This window comes from Triturus cristatus, chromosome 7, assembly GCF_964204655.1.
Source record: "Triturus cristatus chromosome 7, aTriCri1.1, whole genome shotgun sequence".
Lineage (NCBI taxonomy): Eukaryota > Metazoa > Chordata > Amphibia > Caudata > Salamandridae > Triturus > Triturus cristatus.
Genome location: NC_140590.1, coordinates 1,359,098,054 through 1,359,117,351, shown reverse-complemented (window position 1 = coordinate 1,359,117,351; position 19,298 = coordinate 1,359,098,054). Strand labels below are relative to the sequence as shown.

Below are 19,298 nucleotides of genomic sequence, written 5' to 3'. Positions count from 1 at the left end.
GATCCTGCTTGACAGCAATGAAGCTGCGCCATTGCTTGGACACTGCAGCCGTATAGTCCGGAAAGAAGGCGATTGTACTTTGCTGATACCGCAGCAGAGGTGCTGCTCTTGCTGTCTGCAGAATCAGGTCTCTGTCGGGGAAGTTAAAAATATGCGCCAATATGGGCCTAGGGGGTGCACCGGGTTTGGGTCGACCCCCGGGGACACGGTGGGCCCATTCTACTGAAAAATAGTTGGAGAGGCCTTTAGGCTGCAGGTGAGTTTTTTTTTTTTTAAACTTGTTTTTATTTTATTCATTAGCAGCAGTACAACACAGCAATTGAACACGCATTTTTCCATAATGACGAGCAATGCAGTAGTCACTGATAAAGACAAATTTGCAGATAACAGTTACACAACGGTACGCATCTCCAATATCCACCACCCCGCTCCCACACCTCCAGGCCCCCCCACTTTAGTCTGAGTCTGAGGCATCATCTTCAGGGTCCGAGGGCGAGTCCCAGATGTCACCTCTGTAGGCATTCACGCCCCCCATACTTTACTCCATTTACCAGGACAGCCCCGTCTAACAAAGGCCGACTTCTCTGCAAACATGGCCTCGTCCATGTCTGTACCCCAAGTAGTGAGTTGCGGCAAGTCCCCTGACCCCCATTTTTGAGCTATGTTGCGTTTGGCTATCACTATCCCTAGCGTGGCCCAGCCCTGCGCCAGGCGCGAGAGGTCATTAGGTTCCCATATATTCAACAGGCAGCGTCTGGGTTCCGGCACCAGCGGGACTCCCCCCGACTGTGACAGCATGTGCATCACCCCCTTCCAGTACTCCTGGAGTATGGGGCATTCCCATATGGTATGGAAGAAGTTTCCCCATCTCCCCGCAGCCGCGCAGGCAGAATGGATGGGTCGCGCTGCCTATACTATGCAAAGTGTGCCTGGTGTAGTAAGAGCGGTGGAAGATGCGAAGCTGCACCAGCCGGAGCCTCGATGGTATACCCGCCTCCCGCGGCAAAGCCAACGCCTCCCGCCACTCCGGGTCGTCAAATTCCCCCACATCACGGGACCATTTCTCACAGAGAGGGCCCATTGGGTCTGGCAGGATGTTGATCAGCTTACGGTATGTAAACGATGTGGCCCTTTTCGGCATATAGTCCGTTAATAACCGGTCCTCCAAGGACGATGCCTCTGGTACCGCCACACCTGGTGTTAACCATGCCAACAAGGCGTGTTTAATTTGCGTGTACCGGAACCACTCAGAGGGCGCCAGCTCATATTGCTGTTGGAGACGTTCAAATGCAATAATGTCGTTCCTGTGCCACATGTCGCCAATCGTAGAGATCCCTATAGTGTCCCACTTTTCAAAGCCCCTGCTGTTTCTGAGCTTCCCGAGTTGTTTGGTGTCCCACAGAGGTGTGAGTTTGGTCAAGACCCCGCGCCACCCTAACTTGGCCTGCACTGCATGCCATATGGCAACCGTCTGTCTAAGAGGGCCGATGAGTGCAGGAGTCAGTTTACCATCGTACAGGGTTGCCAACACACCTCGCTCTCCCAGTATGTCCCTATCTGCTTTGAATGCCGGGTCTGTATGCGGGACATGAAGCCACTGGTTAATTACTTTTAGCTGTGCTGCCCAATAATAAAGCTGAATGTCGGGAAGCACTATCCCTCCGTCATACCAGCCGCGAGTCAATTTGGACTGCGCTATGCGCGGCGGTCTGCCACTCCACAGGAGGGTAGTCACCTGTGCCGCTATCGCGCGGAAGTAATCTGGCAGTATGCGACACGGTGTGTTTTCCAGGACATATACGAATCGAGGCAGGGCCGTCATTTTAAAGAGGGCAGCTTTCCCCAGCAACGTGAGCGGCAGCGTACCCCAGTGACGCGCATCGCACCTGAGACGGTCTAGTGGGGGTTGCAGATTCAGTTTTAGAAAGTCCGCGGGGTTTGCCGTGACGTGGATACCCAGATACTTAAACGACCCCGTCGCCGTCTGCAACGGGCAGTTCACGGGGAGCCGAGGAGAGGGGCCACGCAGCACATAGAGCACCGATTTTGACCAGTTGATAGTATAGCCGGAGGCTCTCCCAAAAATTTCACAAATGTTAAGTAGTGCGAGGATTGAGCGCCTCCGGGAGGACAGATAGAGCAGCACGTCATCCGCGTAAAGGGAGATAAGGTCCTCCCAGTCATTTGTCCACTTAAGTCCCCGTATCTGGGGTTCCCAGCGGATCCAAGCCGCCAAGGGCTCCAGCACCAGAGCGAAGAGCAGGGGCGAGAGGGGGCATCCCTGTCGGGTGCCACGCTTAAGGGGAAAGTCTCTAGACATGTGTCCGTTCACGGCCACGTGGGCCATTGGTTTAGCATAGAGAAGCCGGACCCAGGCACTAAATTTGGGTCCAAAGCCCAAATGCGACTACACGGCGAAGAGGAAGGGCCATTCGACCATGTCAAATGCCATTCGCGCATCCAACGAGAGCAGCACCGCTGGCTCCCGCACCTGCCCCACTCGGGCCAACACTCCGTGTAATCGTCTCAAATTAAGGGCCGTGCTCCTGCCGGGCATAAAACCAGATTGGTCTGGGTGTACAATGTCCGGCAAATGCGGTGTTCGTCTGGATGCCAAGAGTTTCGAGAGGATCTTCGCCTCCGCATTCAGCAGCGAGATAGGGCGATAGGAGTTGCACTCCGAAGCAGGCTTGCAAGGTTTTGGTATAGCCACGATGGTGGCTGTTCGCTGGTCCTGCGGGAGTACGCCCGCTCGGAGACTATCCGTAAACATATTGAGCAAATGAGGGGCGACCGTTCCGGCCGTTCGCTTATAAAGCTCGACCGGTATGCAATTCGGTCCCGCAGCCTTACCCGCTTGCAGCGCAAGGATTGCCATTTGCACCTCCTCCACTGTGATGTCAGCCTCCAAGACACCCGCCGCATCAGGGGTGAGCCGGGGCATCGCCAAATGCTGCACATATGTCCCTGCCTCCTCTTCTGTCATGGAGGAGGTGGAGGAGTAGACCAGCTGAAAGTGACGCGCAAGAGTTTCCGCTATCGCGTTAGGCTCTGTCAGCACCTGGCCTTCCTCAGATTTGAGTTGCGCTATCCACCTGGCTCCACCCTCCCTCCTGTCAAGCCATGCCAGGAGCTTCCCAGTCTTATCTCCTAGGTCGTATATCCTGTGCCGTGTGGCTATCAGCTGTTGCTTCGTATACTCCGTAAGGTGCGCCCTATACTTGGTCTGCGCGGCCTTCAGGGCTTCGGCCGACTCCGGAGATGGGTCCCGAGCCTGACGCGCCTCTGCCGAGTGCAGCTCCCGTTCGAGCAACTGTAGTTCCGCCAGCTTCGCTCGCTTGTGCGCTGCTATGGCAGTGAGCGCCTGGTCTCGGAGGACCGTTTTGTATGCCTCCCATAAGATCGTCGGTGAAGCAGCAGAGGGGGCATTCTCCGTAAAGAAGAGGCCCGTTGCCTTCGAAAGCGCCTTATGTATCGTTGGGACCTGGAGATAACCAGGACGAATTAATGGAGTACGCGACGTGCGAGGTGGTAACATTCGTACTTCAGAAATAACGGGGAATGGTCGGAGATACCCCTAGGTCTGATCTCAACACTGTCTATATTGCGAAGGCAGTTAGCGGAACCCAAGAAGTAGTCAATCCTAGTGAGACTGTTATGCACCCCCGAGTGATACGTGTATTGCTGTGTTGTTGGATGGTGCAACCGCCATAAGTCGGACAGCCCCATGGCCTCTAGAAAACCTCCAAAACGGGACAGTCCCGCCCCACCCGCTCGCTGAGGGTGTCTATCAAGTGCTTCGTGTACTACTGCATTAAAATCACCGCCAAGGAGCAGCTCCCCTTCCGGTAGGTCAAGGAGGAACTCGCTGAGCGCCGGCAGCGCGGTGGCGTGCATTGCGGGAGGGATGTAAACGGAGACTATGTTAAGGGGGCGTCCCTCCCATTGGGTGGCTATCGCCGCGAACCTCCCCGCTCTGTCCGTTTTATGTTTGTGTATAATTAGCGGGTATTGCTTCCGTACTAGAATACCCACCCCTCTGGACCCGGAGGTAAACTCCGAATGTACTACCATTTTGTACCCACACCGGTCCATTGCTTTACTAGTGGTGTTGGTCAGATGAGTTTCCTGCAGCAGGACAATCGCTGGAGCGCATCTCTTAAGACTATGCAAGACGAGGCCACGTTTAATTTTGTCCCCCAAGCCATGCACATTCCACGTGAGCAGGGAGAGTGGCGGTATCGGAGCGGAAGAATACAGCTCAGGCGCCCCCTCACAGACAGCAGACATCAGAACGCTCGACAACCAGGGGAAGTAGCAGCGCGCGACAAGTGGCGCGCAATATGTGTCCTGTAGTGACTGTGTGTACTGCATAACAAACATTACTGTCGATGTAAACCTTAACTACTAAAAAGAACCAAAAAATCACCCCCATACCCCCCAACCCCCTCCCTGCCTCCCTGCCATGCGGACTCCAAACTGCCTGCCACCCCAACTCAGCAGAGTGCTTTGACCCCATATCCCGGTACCTAACTCGTGTGCAAGGAGCGGAAGGTCCGAGGAAGACCAGAGCCATCCCCATTTCGATCGTCCAAATGTCCCGAGCTACATTAGGAAGCACAGACACCTCACCACCCCGGAGTCATCCCCCTTACCCTGCACCGTCCATTTAAGTAGTCAGAGTTCATCGCCTTTGGGTTAAGCCTCGTGCTGCAGCCGGGCCGCAGCTTCCAGAGCATCATCTCGGCCAGTGGGGTCCGTCGCCTCTCCGGGTGGTCGTTTTCGCCTGTCTGAACGGCCTGACTGTTTCACCTGTTGCCATCCCTCCAGCCAGTCATGCGATTCCTCCGGCGATTCGAAAAACCAGGTCTTTACATCTGCCACCACTCTCAGTCTGGCCGGAAATAACATGGAATAGGAAAGTTCGCGGGCCCTCAGGCTCTTTTTGACTTCCAAGAAGCTCCTCCGGCGCTCCGACACAGCCGCCGTGTAGTCCGGAAAGAAGGACACTTGTGAATTCTGTATACGCAAGGGTGGGGCCACGCGGGCCGTCTGTAGAATGACATCACGGTCGCGAAAGTTGAAAATGCGGGCCAGGACCGGCCGGGGGGGAGCCCCGACCTTCGGCCTACCCCCGGGCACCCTGTGCGCCCGCTCCATAGAGAAGAAGGCAGAGAGTCCCCTGGGCTGCAGTTCAGTTTTTATGAGGTTCTCCACATAAAGGTCAATGGCTGGGCTCCCCTCGCTCTCTGGAATGCCCGTAATGCGGACATTATTGCGGCGTGAGCGCCCTTCCTGGTCCTCAAGCCTCTCGACCATGCGCTTGTTTTCGGCCTCCAATTGCGACACTTTTTGAAGCAGCAAGCCAGAGTCTCTCTTCAGAGTAGCAGTCACCTGTTTAACCTCCGTGACTCTGGCGGACATTTTCTGGAAGTCCGCCCGGAGGAGCGTCACGTCCGTGGATATCGACCCCACCGTCGTTTGCACATTAGTCAGGGCGGCCATGATGTCCTCTAATGTTACTTTAGGCGGGCCGGTCGTAACGGGGGCCTTTTCTGCGCGATCGGCATGGTCCGTCGACGGGGGAGAGCCTTTAGTATATGCATATTTGTCCAGTTTCCCGTGCTGATGCGCCCTACTCCCCTTACCGCTCATGGTGAGGCTGGGGACCAGGCTCCGCAAAGGGCCGTCAGCACCACGGCTCGAGGGATAAAACCAGGCGCCTTTTCACTCCACGCTGGGCCCGAGGCGGCGCCGCCACCTCTCAGGCGCTGGCACTTCGGGGGGGGCAAGACGGCCAACGGACTGCACACCAGCGAACCACTCACCAGCACGCTAGGGCTCCTGCAGCCACATGCGCCCGAGAGTCACACTCCTCCGCTCCCCCTGCCCTAGAGAGCGTGGGCCGTCGCAGTCCCGTCGGTCACCGCTTCTGTATCTGGCTCGTGCGGGCAGTTCACGCACTATATGCTGTGCAAGCTGTGCGTTGCAGACGGTTATTCAGGCCCTTATATCAGATCCCGGAACATCCAGGCCGGCTGCCCCAGCACTCCCGGCGTCGCAAATGTTGTTGAGCCGCCACTGCCCCGTTGCGCCGCTCTGCTCCCCTCTCGGCGGCGCTTCCGTTGTGCTGGGAGTCCGTGTGGCAAGTGGGCGCCCGCCAAGGCAGTCAGGCTCCAGGCAGCACCCCCAGGCCGTCCGTAGCGCAGTCCGTCCAACTCCAAGGCAGGGGGGCCTTCTACGCAGCGAACCCGGGTCTCGTGCGCAGCACCCGGGTCTCGTGCGCAGCACCCGGGTCGCGCTTCCCCAATCGAGGCCCCGGCTTCCGCCGAGGGAACAGGCCCAAATTCCCGGTGCGGTGCCGGCTGCTTCACCGGCCGCGGAGAGACCCCAGAGCGGCACTGCCGGGTGTCGCTTTGTTGCGACGTTGTAGGCGCTAACTTTGGGCTCGCAACAAGGCGCGGATCAGTGTGCGGATGGCGGGGAGGACGGTCTCACCCCCGGAGCTCCTTCAGGCTGCGGCCATTACGTTCGGCAGCTAGCCACGCCCCTGCAGGTGAGTTTTAATCAGTTCTTCCATGAATTGGTACATTGCAGGGCCTCCTATTCCCTCCGGCACACCTATTATTCGTACGTTGTTTCAACGAGAACGGCCTTCATAATCATCCAGCTTAGCCGCCATGATCTTATGTTCCATTTCCAAGTGCATTACGCGTTTCTTAAGGGAACTGGTATCTACACTGAGCGCAGCTGTCATTGTTTCTACGTCTGTGACGCTCGAGCGGAGTTTTCTGAAATCCGCACGGATTAAGGTGAGTTCGGTAGCGACGGTATCGATGCGGGATTCCAAAGCAGAGTGCACTTTATTGAGCGTCATTATTATGTCTTGCAGCGTTACCTCCTTCCCGGTCTCAGGCTCTTTTTCCGCCTCTTCGGTGGGTGCTGTATCCTGTAGGGCTGTGGTAGGTTTAGAGTAGGCATATTTGTCGAGTTTATTCTGCTGCGTCACTCACTGGCCGCGTCCCCCCATTGTTCCGTGTGTCGTGGTGCTGGACTTTAGTGTTGATGCGCTTGCCGGCAGTAGTCTCTGCCGCCTGCCAGTGCAAGCCTGTACACGGCCTGTTGGGTTTCCTGCCAGCTAGCGGTAGTGGGTACAGTGCGGCCTGTGCTATCTGGCCGCCTCTCTCCCCAGCGTTGCACACAGCCGATATTAAGGCTTATCCAGTCCAGCCAGACTGAATCTACTGACTCCAGTAAGTGGTCGCGATGGGCGCTGTCTAGCTGTCAGGCTATGCTGATTGCAACTTTACACCACCAGGCGATTTCCAGCCACTGGTGTGGCACCACCGTGTCGCAGTTGTAGAGAATTGTCTGTCTCTATGCTACATGGGTGGGTCCTCTGCACACTACTTCTTTCTATTTGCGGACTTTCGTCGGTTCTTACGTGTGCGAGGGGCTATGCTGCCTAGTGGACGCTTTCCCTCCAATGCTGATCCCAACAATAGCTGTCGCCTTCCTCTATGGGCACCCAGTCTCTTCTGGCATAGCCAGGCAAAGCATGTGCAGCTCCTTTATTAACTATCAATGGGACGCCACAGAGCGCACGTTGAGCCACTCCCGTGGGTGACCTGATGGCGTGGTGATGACCAGACCCTTTCAGTGGTCCCTAAGTGCGATCTAGGCTGTGGCGGGCCCTGCCTACCTGCGCCTAAGCTCCGCCGATCGCCCTCTGCATTTGCCGGGTGCCGCATCCAATTGAAGTCCCGGCCGCTGCGTGGCGTGCTGGCCGCACCTCCGGCACTCGATCTAGCGCCGCTGATACGTTAGGTGACGGTGTCGCTGGCAGCAGGACTTGATCCTCGGGGGTTTCGACACTACCCCCGCCGTAGTTTTTGTGGTTGGGGATCTGGATAATGTCTCGGATAACCTGTGGAGTTTTCGGAGGAGCGGAGCTCCTTTAGGCGGCGGCTATTTGCACCGGCTGCCGGCCACGCCCCCCGAAAAGCTTTTCTTAATGCTATGTGATATTTTGACTGCTTGCTTGTTTTGACTGGTTATTTATTTTAAGTTGTAGACTGTTTATGGCACAAGCTATGCCATCACTGCTTCAAACAACTTTGATTTAGAATTATGACTTTCTACTGCATTCTCAAATGAAACGTATGCAAAAATGTGAAAATAGAAATAAGTACCTTGGTCTCCGTTGAGAAGCATCAGTATAAAGGAATTTTGATGGGGAACATGAACCGTACTCTGTGAAGCGAAGCAGAAAGCATTACAATATTATTTACAAACTTGTAACAGAAATATAGATTTCAACATTTTCACGTGATAATTTAAGTATGATACACAAATGTTTGTAGCTCTTTTAAGTCAGGAAAGCGACACAGGCCCTTCAGTAGAGAAGAGCTGGAAGTATAATGCATGAGGAAATTCTTCCAAGACAGACTATTATCTGTAAATTAAACAGGTTTAATGGTTTACTACCACAAGAACCCGTTACAATCTTACAGCAACCAGTAAACCACTAATTAAAACGTGCTGTTACTAAACACTAAACCATACATTATTCCTGAAAAGGGCATTTTTTTCTGATGGGCTAGAAAGCCCCATATGATGTAAATGAAGAGAGCAATTCAAAAGCATAGGCGACAGAATAGGAAAGAAAGTAAATAGGACAATCAAAGTAGAAGGGAATATTTAGATTAGCATTCAGCAACACCTTCCCTCTTTCTGCCCAAGAAACAGATCATAAACTCTGCGATTGCTCTAGAGCTCTTGATGACCTGGCACACTCTATGTCAGAATCAACCAGTCTTCAAACAACCTAGAGCAAAACACAGATAGCAGACCAATGTGCAGATATAGGTGGTAGGAACACATCTGCCCTCTACCATCGCCTACACTGCCTACACTTCTTCATAAAGCAGTAGGTGCTCTACTGTGTCACACGAGGAAGTAGTATGCACACACTCAGGGCTGCATCCGGACACCGAGCACAGCCTCAGGGGTTCACTAAGGTTGTACGAGGGCGCCTCGCAGATCCCTCTGGGGCATGGTTTGAGTGTTTAGGTACTGGTTGCCGCTTTCAGGGCCGGCTTTAGCGCTGTTGGCGCTCGGTGCGACAATCATTTTTGACACCCCCCCATGATTTCCTCCTTGATTCCCACATGACCCCTGGACAAAAGTGACTCATCTCTCCATAGACACTCTCTCACATACATTTAATTTGTTTTAAAGCACCGTTAAAGGCTGACTTTACTAATAAGAACATATATCTACCAGAAAAACCCTTTTCAGCAATATTAGAAATAGATAATGAAAAATTGGGAGGGGGGGGACATAACGTCCCAACCTATTTTATACAGTTTGCATGCAGCTCTTTGATAACAGTTCATAACATTCATTGTTCTATATTAGGGTTGTATCTTATGAACTGTTGCGACAAAAGGATATCTGTGACAAAAGCAGTTCTACTCGGCTATCCACATAAAATACATAAAATACAGTTCTGTGATCTGAAGGGTACGAGTTCTTTGCAGCAGGCATATTAACCCTCTGTACTACTTTATGGCAAGTGAAAACTGCCACTAGACAAAACTCTGATCTCTCTCTCTCTCTAGCAGGAACATTCATTACAAGAGTTATCTTGACATTTTTTTATTCTGCCTGAAAACTGGATGAACAAGGAAGTCTGCTGCAGGTCTTTTTAAATCATAAGATATTGCTAAACACAGTGCCCCCCCCTTGAGGTCAGCGCCCCCTCACCAGGTCTGCACCCAGTGCGGCTGCACCAGTCGCAGTACCCTAAAGCTGGCCCTGGCCGCTTTGCCATTTGCCACACCACCACAATGTCAGTGAGCATGGCCACATCACCATAATGACTGTGGTCTGTATAAGAAATCATGAGTCAGTGGTTCTTAGGAGCCTACAGGCATACTCCACACAGCACCACCCCATGTTCCCTCGCAGACATAATGTTTGGGTGAACAGGACTGAACATCATGCCTCATAAGCAGTCCTGGACTCAAACACCCATTGACATGGGTGCTAGCCAACATCGGAGGACAGACACAACGGAAAGATGAGTCGACTCGACATTCCAGGGAATCCGACATTAAAGCAAGTGAGATGGTGCTTAAAATACAGAGTGGAGGCAAGTTTCATCTACCTTGTAAGGGACCCCTCCGGGTGGTAACAAAGTAACAAGGGACTTTGATTACTGCAACAAGAGGTGGAAACTATGTTACAAGGAATGTGTCAACTTTTAAAAAGTGGCGGGAAAAGACCCCCAGAGGGCAACTGGTGATCCAGATCCGGACTTTAAAGACAATGAGGATGTCGAGAGTCAGGAAGGCCATTGTTGCCGGAACCCCTCCACGGCCAGAGCCACCACAACAGATAATTCCTAGGAGTGAGGGAGTAGCCAGAGACAGCCTCTGCTCCAAGTGGTTAGCTGCATGACTTGCGGCCACCTATGCAGCAATCGTGGAAGCTAAGGGACCATGTCTGTTGAGTGTCATCACACTGAATGTTTATATGTGTTTTAGTATTAGTTAGTCTCCGATCAGGTAAGGTTGTTTCATTTGAAGAAAAATTTGGGGAGGAATGGAGTATGTTACGTGGCACCGGTTGAGATGTATTACACACACATGCTTGCATGCATCCTGACGGCGGGCATGGTGTCAGGGTTTCAGTGATGTGCGGAGCAAAGCTGTGCACAGAGGCCTTGAAGTTCTCTCCGAAGCATGGTGTAGGCGCCGAGTTATTGGTCTCCACTTCGCCATTTGCCACACCACCACAGGTACTTTGAAGCCAAGCTACCGTTCTATTCTGCCACTGCAATGCTCATTACCTCCCCATCCCCTCTTCCTCGTCACAGTGCTTACTTGTTGAAAGCAAGTCTCCCTCCCAGACAGTCCCTTCCACACAGAAGAAGTACTTTTACTTTGCTTACCCACCTTAAAACTTAGTCTTTTTTCTATTTCTCCCGAACTGGTCCCACCTCTTCCTCTCGGATAGATAAGCCAGGAACTGCCTAGTCGGTAATGTCAGACATAAGTAATCAATAGCAGGGGGAGGAGAGAAATTTGGGCTGTGATGAGGAAGACCTGGATCAGGAGTAATGAAGGCTACTGACGAGTAATCCAACTGGCACAAGTCTCAAGCGCACTCACCCTCTCAATTCCCAATTCTGAGCGAACAGTTCAAAAGCCTCTTCCCTAAACTGACCTCTGCGACTCTAAGAATCCAATTCCAGCAACAGTCACCTAACCAAAAACATGCTAACATCCGGGACAAAAACTCCCAAGAACTTCTAATTCTGAGAACCGTCTCACTACATCAGGCTTCAGGAAAGCTCAAATCCCTCTTCCATACAGCATTACCCGTACTAGTGACTCACACCCTGCAACACAAGCCAGCTCCACCCACCTGACACTGCAAACTGAAACATGTGTAAACTAGCCGTCCCCACCATCCAACCCTGAATCCACCCTGGAAACCGACCACACACGGAACGTAACACACCCACGCCCCAAAACATAAATATTCAGGAACGTATTACACTTTCTTGCTTCATCACATTTAAATATATTTACTGGTTTCCTTTGGAAACAGAAATCATGGCAGTCCTACCAATTTAACTGTCAGGATGTAGAACAATGCACTGCTGGTCTTGTAGACACACATTAAAACATACTGTGTTGTCACCACATGGTATAGTGTACAATGTAAAAATATACATAACTAGAGGCCAAAAAGTTAGTAATTGCTTCATTATGCGCCTTTCTTTTTGTTTCTTTTTTGATGTTTCTAGTGGGCATTGGTATAAACTTAAGTGGGACAGCAGTATATGTAATGAATGCACATACTTGAACTTTGTAAAGACATAAAAAGAAGCATTTTAAACTTTTGAATATATCTGCATTACTAGATCAGTACAAGTAAAAATCGTGACGTGCAAAAATAATAATAGAAGTTATTCATGCTGACAATTTTCTGTCCTTTGATACACAGCACCATCACACTAGTAAGAGGAAAGGATTGTCATTAACAAATGGTTCAGGGTAACCACTCGATTAACGCAGAAGGTTGACCGCCAAGCACATGGGGAAGGGTATGAGCAGGCAGTTGAAACAGGACGACCAACAGCTACTAAGGACAGAGGTACAAACTAGCACATGTGCTGGTAACTAATACACATGTGGGATATGGCCATCTTCTATCACATAGGATGAGAGGCCAATACAAAAACGAAAGCACAAGATGATGGAGGACAGGGCAGCATGTTAAACTGTGAACAGTGCAAAAAGAACAATTGAGGAACAGAACGCTGAACAATGTCAAGCATTCACCCCAGTAGGAAGATCTGGGCCTAAATCCATATATTTTTTTTTTTGCTCACCATGCCATTCCAGTTTGAACCCAGCCATATGCAGATCTGCCTTGACCCTGCTCCCCATGGGAACAATCCAGCCCGAATTACCAGGCCAGGTACTCCCTGGACTGGAAATAAGTATTCTGGGACCGGTTTCAGGGTTTCACCACTCATGAGCCAAGCTAGCTTGACTCCAGTGGCATGGTGAGCATGGACCAATGTCTATGCATACCCATCCAACTCGGGTGACAAATGCAAAAAGAACAATTGATGGACAGAGTGCTGCACAATGTCAAACATTCACCCCAGTACAGAGATCTGGGCCTAAATCCATCGTTTTTTTTTTGCTCACCATGCCATTCCAGTTTAAACCCAGCCATATGCAGATCTGTCTTGACCCTGCTCCCCATGGGAACAGTCCAGCCCGAATTACCAGGCCAGGTACTCCCTGGACTGGAAATAGGCATCCTGGGACCGGTTTCAGGGTTTCCCCCCTCATGAGCCAAGCTAGCTTGACTCCAGTGGCATGGTGAGCATGAGACCAATGTCTATGCATACCCATCCAACTCGGGTGACAAATGCAAAAAGAACAATTGATGGACAGAGTACTGCACAATGTCAAACATTCACCCCAGTACAGAGATCTGGGCCTAAATCCATCGTTTTTTTGCTCCCCATGCCATGCCAGTAGAAACTCAGCCATATGCAACTCAGTCTTGACCCTGCTTCCCATGGAAACAGTCCAGCTCGAACTGCCAGGCTCTCTCTGTACCAGAAACAAGCATCCTGCAGGCTGGACTGTTCCCATGAGGAGCAGGGTCAAGACTGATTTGCATATGGCTGGGTGGTGAAGTGAGCTCAAGAAGATGGATTTAACCCCGATTTCTTGACTGGGGATGAGTGTTTGAAAGGTTTCAGCACTCTGTCCATCATCTTGTTGCGTTTAAACTGTGAACAGTACCACATGGAGAGAATGACAAATGGGCGCATAGAGCAGGGAAACCAACGTGTACATGGTGAATAAGGAAACATGAACTATGAAGACCAAGAGGCTGAAGGCATTGGCTAATTAAGAAGCAGACCGTGCATCTTGATAATGGGAATAAATATTTCTGACTAACTGATTATATTTCTATCAGACCCAATACCGTTGAAGCCTTTGAAGGTAACATAGAAGGAAGGAGTTGGCAGTCTGAAGGCATGCAGTGCAAGAGATTATTCTTATGAAACCGAAGCATTAATGCACCCTCCAACTCATGGCCCCGCATCCAGGGCCGGCTTTAGCGCTGGTGGCGCCCGGTGCCACAATCATTTTTGGCGCCCCCACACCACATGACTGCCTCCTCCGATTCGCTCACTTCCACCAGGCAAAAGTGCCCCTCATCTCTCCAATAATAAATTATTGCAAAACACAGCGCCCCCACCTGAGGTCAGCGCGCCCCCTCTGCAGGTCAGCGCCCAGTGCAGCCGCACCGGTCGCACTGCCCTAAAGCTGGCCCTGCCCGCATCAGGCCACGGAACTACCACATCGGCTATAGAGGGCCGAGAACGTTACTCACTTACTTTACTGTTTGATATTTACATTTTTATTGAACATTGCCCTCACCCCTGGAATGACTGCTGAGTAAAATATTATTACTCTCTCCATCTTTGCCCACAGTAAATGGTGACTTCGAAGTTATGTCTCTTTCTCTGCTTCTGCTCACTGCTGGGGCCTATCATATCTGCATGGGTTCAATGTAGGAAATGTACTCTGGGTGCGGGCATTGAACCTTTCAAATGCACAGCTGGCTGGCATGTGTCTGCAGTATGTCTTCCACCGTTCAATCATGTACAATAAGATTAGTCAGCTGCACCAGGTGGGTACATATTGTTAAACTGGGCATTTGAGGTTCTTACTACAAACTCTGTAAAAGTTCTCTATCAAAGACTCAACCCTCCGGCAGACTCGCGTTTGCCTGTAGCTGTTGAGGTTGAGATTAGGCCTGGGCGAAAATTTCGTTCCGTTCGCGGAAATTGCGATAATTTGACATTTTCGCGTTCCGCGGAGAGCGCGAAAATGTCAACATTTCCGCTTTCCGCAGCTTGGCGATAATTTGTTTCTTGCTCGCGCTGTAAAATAATACATTCTCTCGCGCGCGATCGCCTTACCTGAATCCCTGCGTTCGCCGTTTTCTTGATCCGGTCGACATGAGATGTTATATTGTTTTTAGCCATTTGCGCTGTCTCGCGACATTTCGCGCCCGCAGTGACGTCATGCGTTGCGCGATCACGTCTTTCTTCTCGCGATGATGCACCGCTAGAAGAAAGCAAAACAAGATGGCCGCGCCCGCGAGCAACCACATGGGTAAGTTGGCGACCCGCAACCATGCAGAAAATCTCGCGAACATGCTGGAAAAAAACTTCCGCATCTTCCCGATATTTCCGCTTGTTTGCGATAATTTTAAACATTTTCGCGATAATTTGCGGAAGTGGATTTCGCAAATTCCGCCCACCCCTTTGAGATACCTAATTGATGAAACAACTGGAAACGGCTTAAAGTCTAGAAGCAGACGTAACCCGGTTGAGCTGCCTCCTTTCTAATGCCGTCTGAAGCCGTGCCCAGTCATTTCATGGGTGTTGCTATGAGAGGCCTCTCCCTGAGAGTGAAATAAGTCCCTCAGAGAAAAGCACCCTGAGTTAGGTATTAATGGGGTCAACACTTCACCCTGGTCTCTAGAAAACTGGTCGGGTCGATGGAAGAGGGGCGCCTCGCGCCAAGCCAATAGCGTCGCACAGTTTTAGCATTTTCCATTGCTTAATTTGTGCTGACGGTGGGTCTTTTTTGGCGACCGGGACTTAATTTGTATAGTGAGCGTTTGACACCGAACAAAAGAGATGAGGCAGAAATGGGAGAATAAAGGAGGAGGGGAAAGATAGGAAAACAGTGACGAAGGGAGAAGGCTATGGTGAAAAATAACTTGCAAGAGTGAGGCATAGAGACCGGAAGTGTAGGGTGGAGGGATAAAGAGGCATGAGGTGGAATCAAGAACAAAACCGCCTTGGGACATGCCAGCGCTGTCATTTGGCAACACCAGCCGAGGGCTCTTAAGACAAACTTTGGACCCAACCATTTAGTTATTTTTAATTGTTTTTCAAATAAAGTACTGACATTTTGTGAATAACATCAGATACTAGGAGTAAAAGCTCAGAACCCCAACAGCGCTGTCACCATCACCATAACCCACCCCGAGATATGTTGCTGCAGCTTTTCCTACTGCCCTGCAGTTATTGGGGGTCTTCCTCTATCTTGAGAGTCAAATTCTCACATAAGTGAGCGTGTCCATTTTTTAACCTCCTTTGATGAATACTTTGTGCGCTTCCCCTTTCCCAGCTTGAAGCGCTCTTGAGGTCAGAAGAGATCCAACATGGAAACAGCAGCAGCAACAATGTTGCTCAGGGAAAAAGCGGGTATGGGAACTGCCACGGGCCTGCGCAGATACCACCTGGATTCCCGGACTCTTGCGTCACGTAATGGAGAGGTCAGAAGCTTGACTGGGACATTAGCAAACAAACCAGGTGTTCTCGGCCTAGTAAAACAAACAGCCATTAATATCAGCTCAGCCACGGCCAGTCCTTTCCTACTTATCCGCCAGAGCACAGTCCCTGCAGCGAATGGCAGGGGTTTGAAGAATGGCAAGGAACACACTGGAAGGAGATGGAGGGAGGCCAAAGTACGCTGTTGGCCTCTGAGATTTTCAGAAGGAAGCCTCTCCAGGAACTATAAGGAGGACTCCCCCATCATAATGGAAAATACACTGGGAAGAGACAAATATTTGCCCAAGGTAAAGAATAGAGCGGATCACAGTAGGCGTGGACTTGCTTTTTCTTGAAAGGCTAACAATGCTCAACACGAAGAGCCCAAAATGCAGCAAAAGGAAGGAAGAACCCTTTGAGGTCAGGGGTTCCCGCAGCAGCACTGTAGACTAGACTGCAATGAATAGCATTTCAAGGTTGGTTGCGGTCTACAACTTCTCCTGTGTGGACGTCAAACCCCAACCTTTAAAGAAGAGGTCAATGGGAAAGGAGAGAAGAGGGGACAGTAATTGACAATAAAACTCACAGGAAAAAATGCCTACTTACATGCACCGTCTGAATGCTGTTCGAAGTATATATACACCTTCCCCTTCTCTGTGCTACGTAGTGACAAGAAGTCCTATGGAATCAGGGTTCCTGATGGGAACCCTGTAAGAGTCCAGCATGGACACCTTTCTGCAGTATTCTACCAGAATATCGAGTAGAAAATATAATGTGAAATATGGAGAACCAAAATATTGTGAAGGTATGCACATAAAGCAGTGCTTAATTTTATAATTTTATTTAAAAAAATACGTGCCAGGGCCTTCGTCAGCAGGCCACTGCAGCTTGCACCAACCATTCCCCATGCCAGCGCTGCCAGCGCAAGTACAAATCAACTACTAACCGTCACATTCCTAAAGGTGTGACAATTCAGACTATTCCAGCCCCCAAAGCTATAAGAATAGCTTGGGCAACAGGTATTAGTCATTTGTAATGTATATTGATTCAGTAAATGTGAGTAAATAGGTTGTATTATATGGTGTGGTTGTGCGACCTCACTGTGTAATACCCTCACCATCCCCTTTAGGATCCTTAGGTTTTGTATGTCAAACTTTCAGCTCAACCCTGGGCAGCTGTGGCAGTGACTGCCCTCAGAGGGGTAGCTTCCGGGTATCTGGTGGCATGGCCCACTAGCACCAAGATGAATCTACTCCCCGAGGCTGGTGGTGGTCCAGGGGACACACAATGTCAATCTGCACCCTCTCAAACGGAGTCCACACCACAGGTAGTGGTATCAGGGTAGTCATAGCAGGGGAGCCTTTTCAAACAAAAAGAGGGTGGGAGCACACTGCCACACATCCCAGCAGTCTGTTCACCCCAATGCGTCATGGCCAGGGCTTTAAGTGGGCCGGGTCCTGCCGGTACTCAGCATCGGCAGTTCGAAAAAGCAGCTGCTAAGACGGGTCACTATCAGGCTCTCTATTTTTGCCCTCACCCTCAGGATGAAAAAAAAAACTTAACTTTACAGCAGTACCACCCTTCACTGCTGTTGATGTAACTTTAAAGAGACTTGTTATAGCTCTTTCACAGTCTCACCATTTCAGAATTGAAGCAGTTTCAATATTATATACAACTAAGCCATAGCTGTTGCTTATTTATCTTATGCAACTAACTACAATTGGCAAAGGCCAGGCCCCTTTGAGAGACCCCCAGTTTTGTCATCCCACTTGAAGCCCTGATCATGGTAAATGCAGTGCATGATAACAATTCAGTGAGAGTCTTTTTTTTTACCCATGCACTGCATTTACCATGATGCATTGGGGCAAACTGAGTGCGGAGATGTGAGGCAGTGTGCTCCCGCCCTGTTTTTGTTTGAAAAGGCTCCCTTGATCATGTCATTGTTGTTGACCTTGTCCACCATGTTAATCTTCATGCTTTGCTGAAAAGTGGCTCCTGAAACACTTTCAAAATGTTTGGAAAACGTTTTGAACTTGCAGGAAACATTGCCATAACTTTCTTAAACCTTTCCCAATTCACTGCAGAAGTTTTTGCGATCCTTGAAATCAGTCTTCTGAAGTTCCACACACTCTACAAATTCTTGGGAGGTAAGGGAAATCTTTTCTGGGTGTCTACTCATGCTGATTTTCTCAGTGTCTCAACTTCAGCAAATATATGGTAATGGTGAACACAAGTTCTGGATCCAACCGCGAGGCACCAGTGTGAGGAATTAGGGAGTATTAAGTGGTGTGGTTGGGCACCCTCACTCTGTAATACACTAAAAAACCCCTGTAGGTCCCTTAGGTTTTGTTTGTCAAACGTTTAGCTCAACCCTGGGAAGCCATGGCTCTGAGCAGCAGGGTTTACACATAGGAACAAGGGTAAAGCATTTAAACACCAGCAAAACCAATCAAGTTGGCTTAATGTAACGAGTTGTTTGATATCTTCGGTGTCCCACTTTGGTTGCACTGTTCCAGAATTAGCACAGTTGTGGGGTCAGCATGCAACTCTGTACTTGCCAATTTGGTGACCAAGCCATTCCACAGTTAAAACCTCAGTTTCACGTTAAAATCCATGTTCTTCCCATGAGATATGTTGCCCCGTTCCTCAGGACTCAATAGGCCTGCAGTAGGTGTAACTTACACATATACCGGGGGGTGGGGGAGGAGGGAATGGGGTCTGATTTTGCCATTACTTTAAATGGCAAAGTCGGGCCAGCAGTTTGAACTGCTCTTGCAGCCTTAAAATGGCAGGTTGGGAGTCTCGTTTTACTTGGGTCAAACCCAGGGTGGCACAACCAGTCCTGCAATCCCTAGGGGAGGAGCGGGCGCTAACTTACATCACCTGGGTACCAATTACTAGGGACTTATAGGTAACTTACCATGGTCATCTTGGTATGAGCCAATTCGAAATACTTGTTTAAGGGTAAGGGCACAAGCACTGAGATATGGCTAGCAGGCCTCAGTGCACTCAGGGTAAAACAAGCATTGGCATAGCCAATAGGTCTCGCTTTTGGGACCTTAGAAGTATTTAGTTAAGCAACTGTTGCATAGTTAAACACTTATAAGGTCCCAAAAGCGAGACCTATTGGCTATGCCAATGCTTGTTACCATTACTAGGGTGATCAGATAGCTCCATGTCAGAGAACACCACGTTTGCATTCCTGGGCATTTTACAGGTCATTGTATTCTGGGAGTTGTAGTCTGGGTTCATTTCAATTGAACCAACACAGCTGATGACAATATTATGTAAGGCAAAGTCCAGCAATGGAAAAGTGGTGTCACACTAGCGTTATACCACCTGGTCACAAGTCACCGTAACTGTAAAGCATAAGGTAACTCGATCTAAAAGCATGCACATGCTG

General features: G+C 50.2%; 1 protein-coding gene across 1 annotated transcript in view; it reads right to left on the bottom strand.

The window, feature by feature from the left end:
* LOC146812057 (arf-GAP with SH3 domain, ANK repeat and PH domain-containing protein 1-like) overlaps positions 1-19,298 on the bottom strand; it is a 1,117,518-nt gene that overhangs the window by 81,467 nt on the left and 1,016,753 nt on the right. The window contains exon 25 of the mRNA XM_085619062.1: positions 8,193-8,253. Coding sequence (XP_085475188.1) covers positions 8,193-8,253 — 61 coding nt within the window. The remainder of the gene's footprint in view (positions 1-8,192; positions 8,254-19,298) is intronic.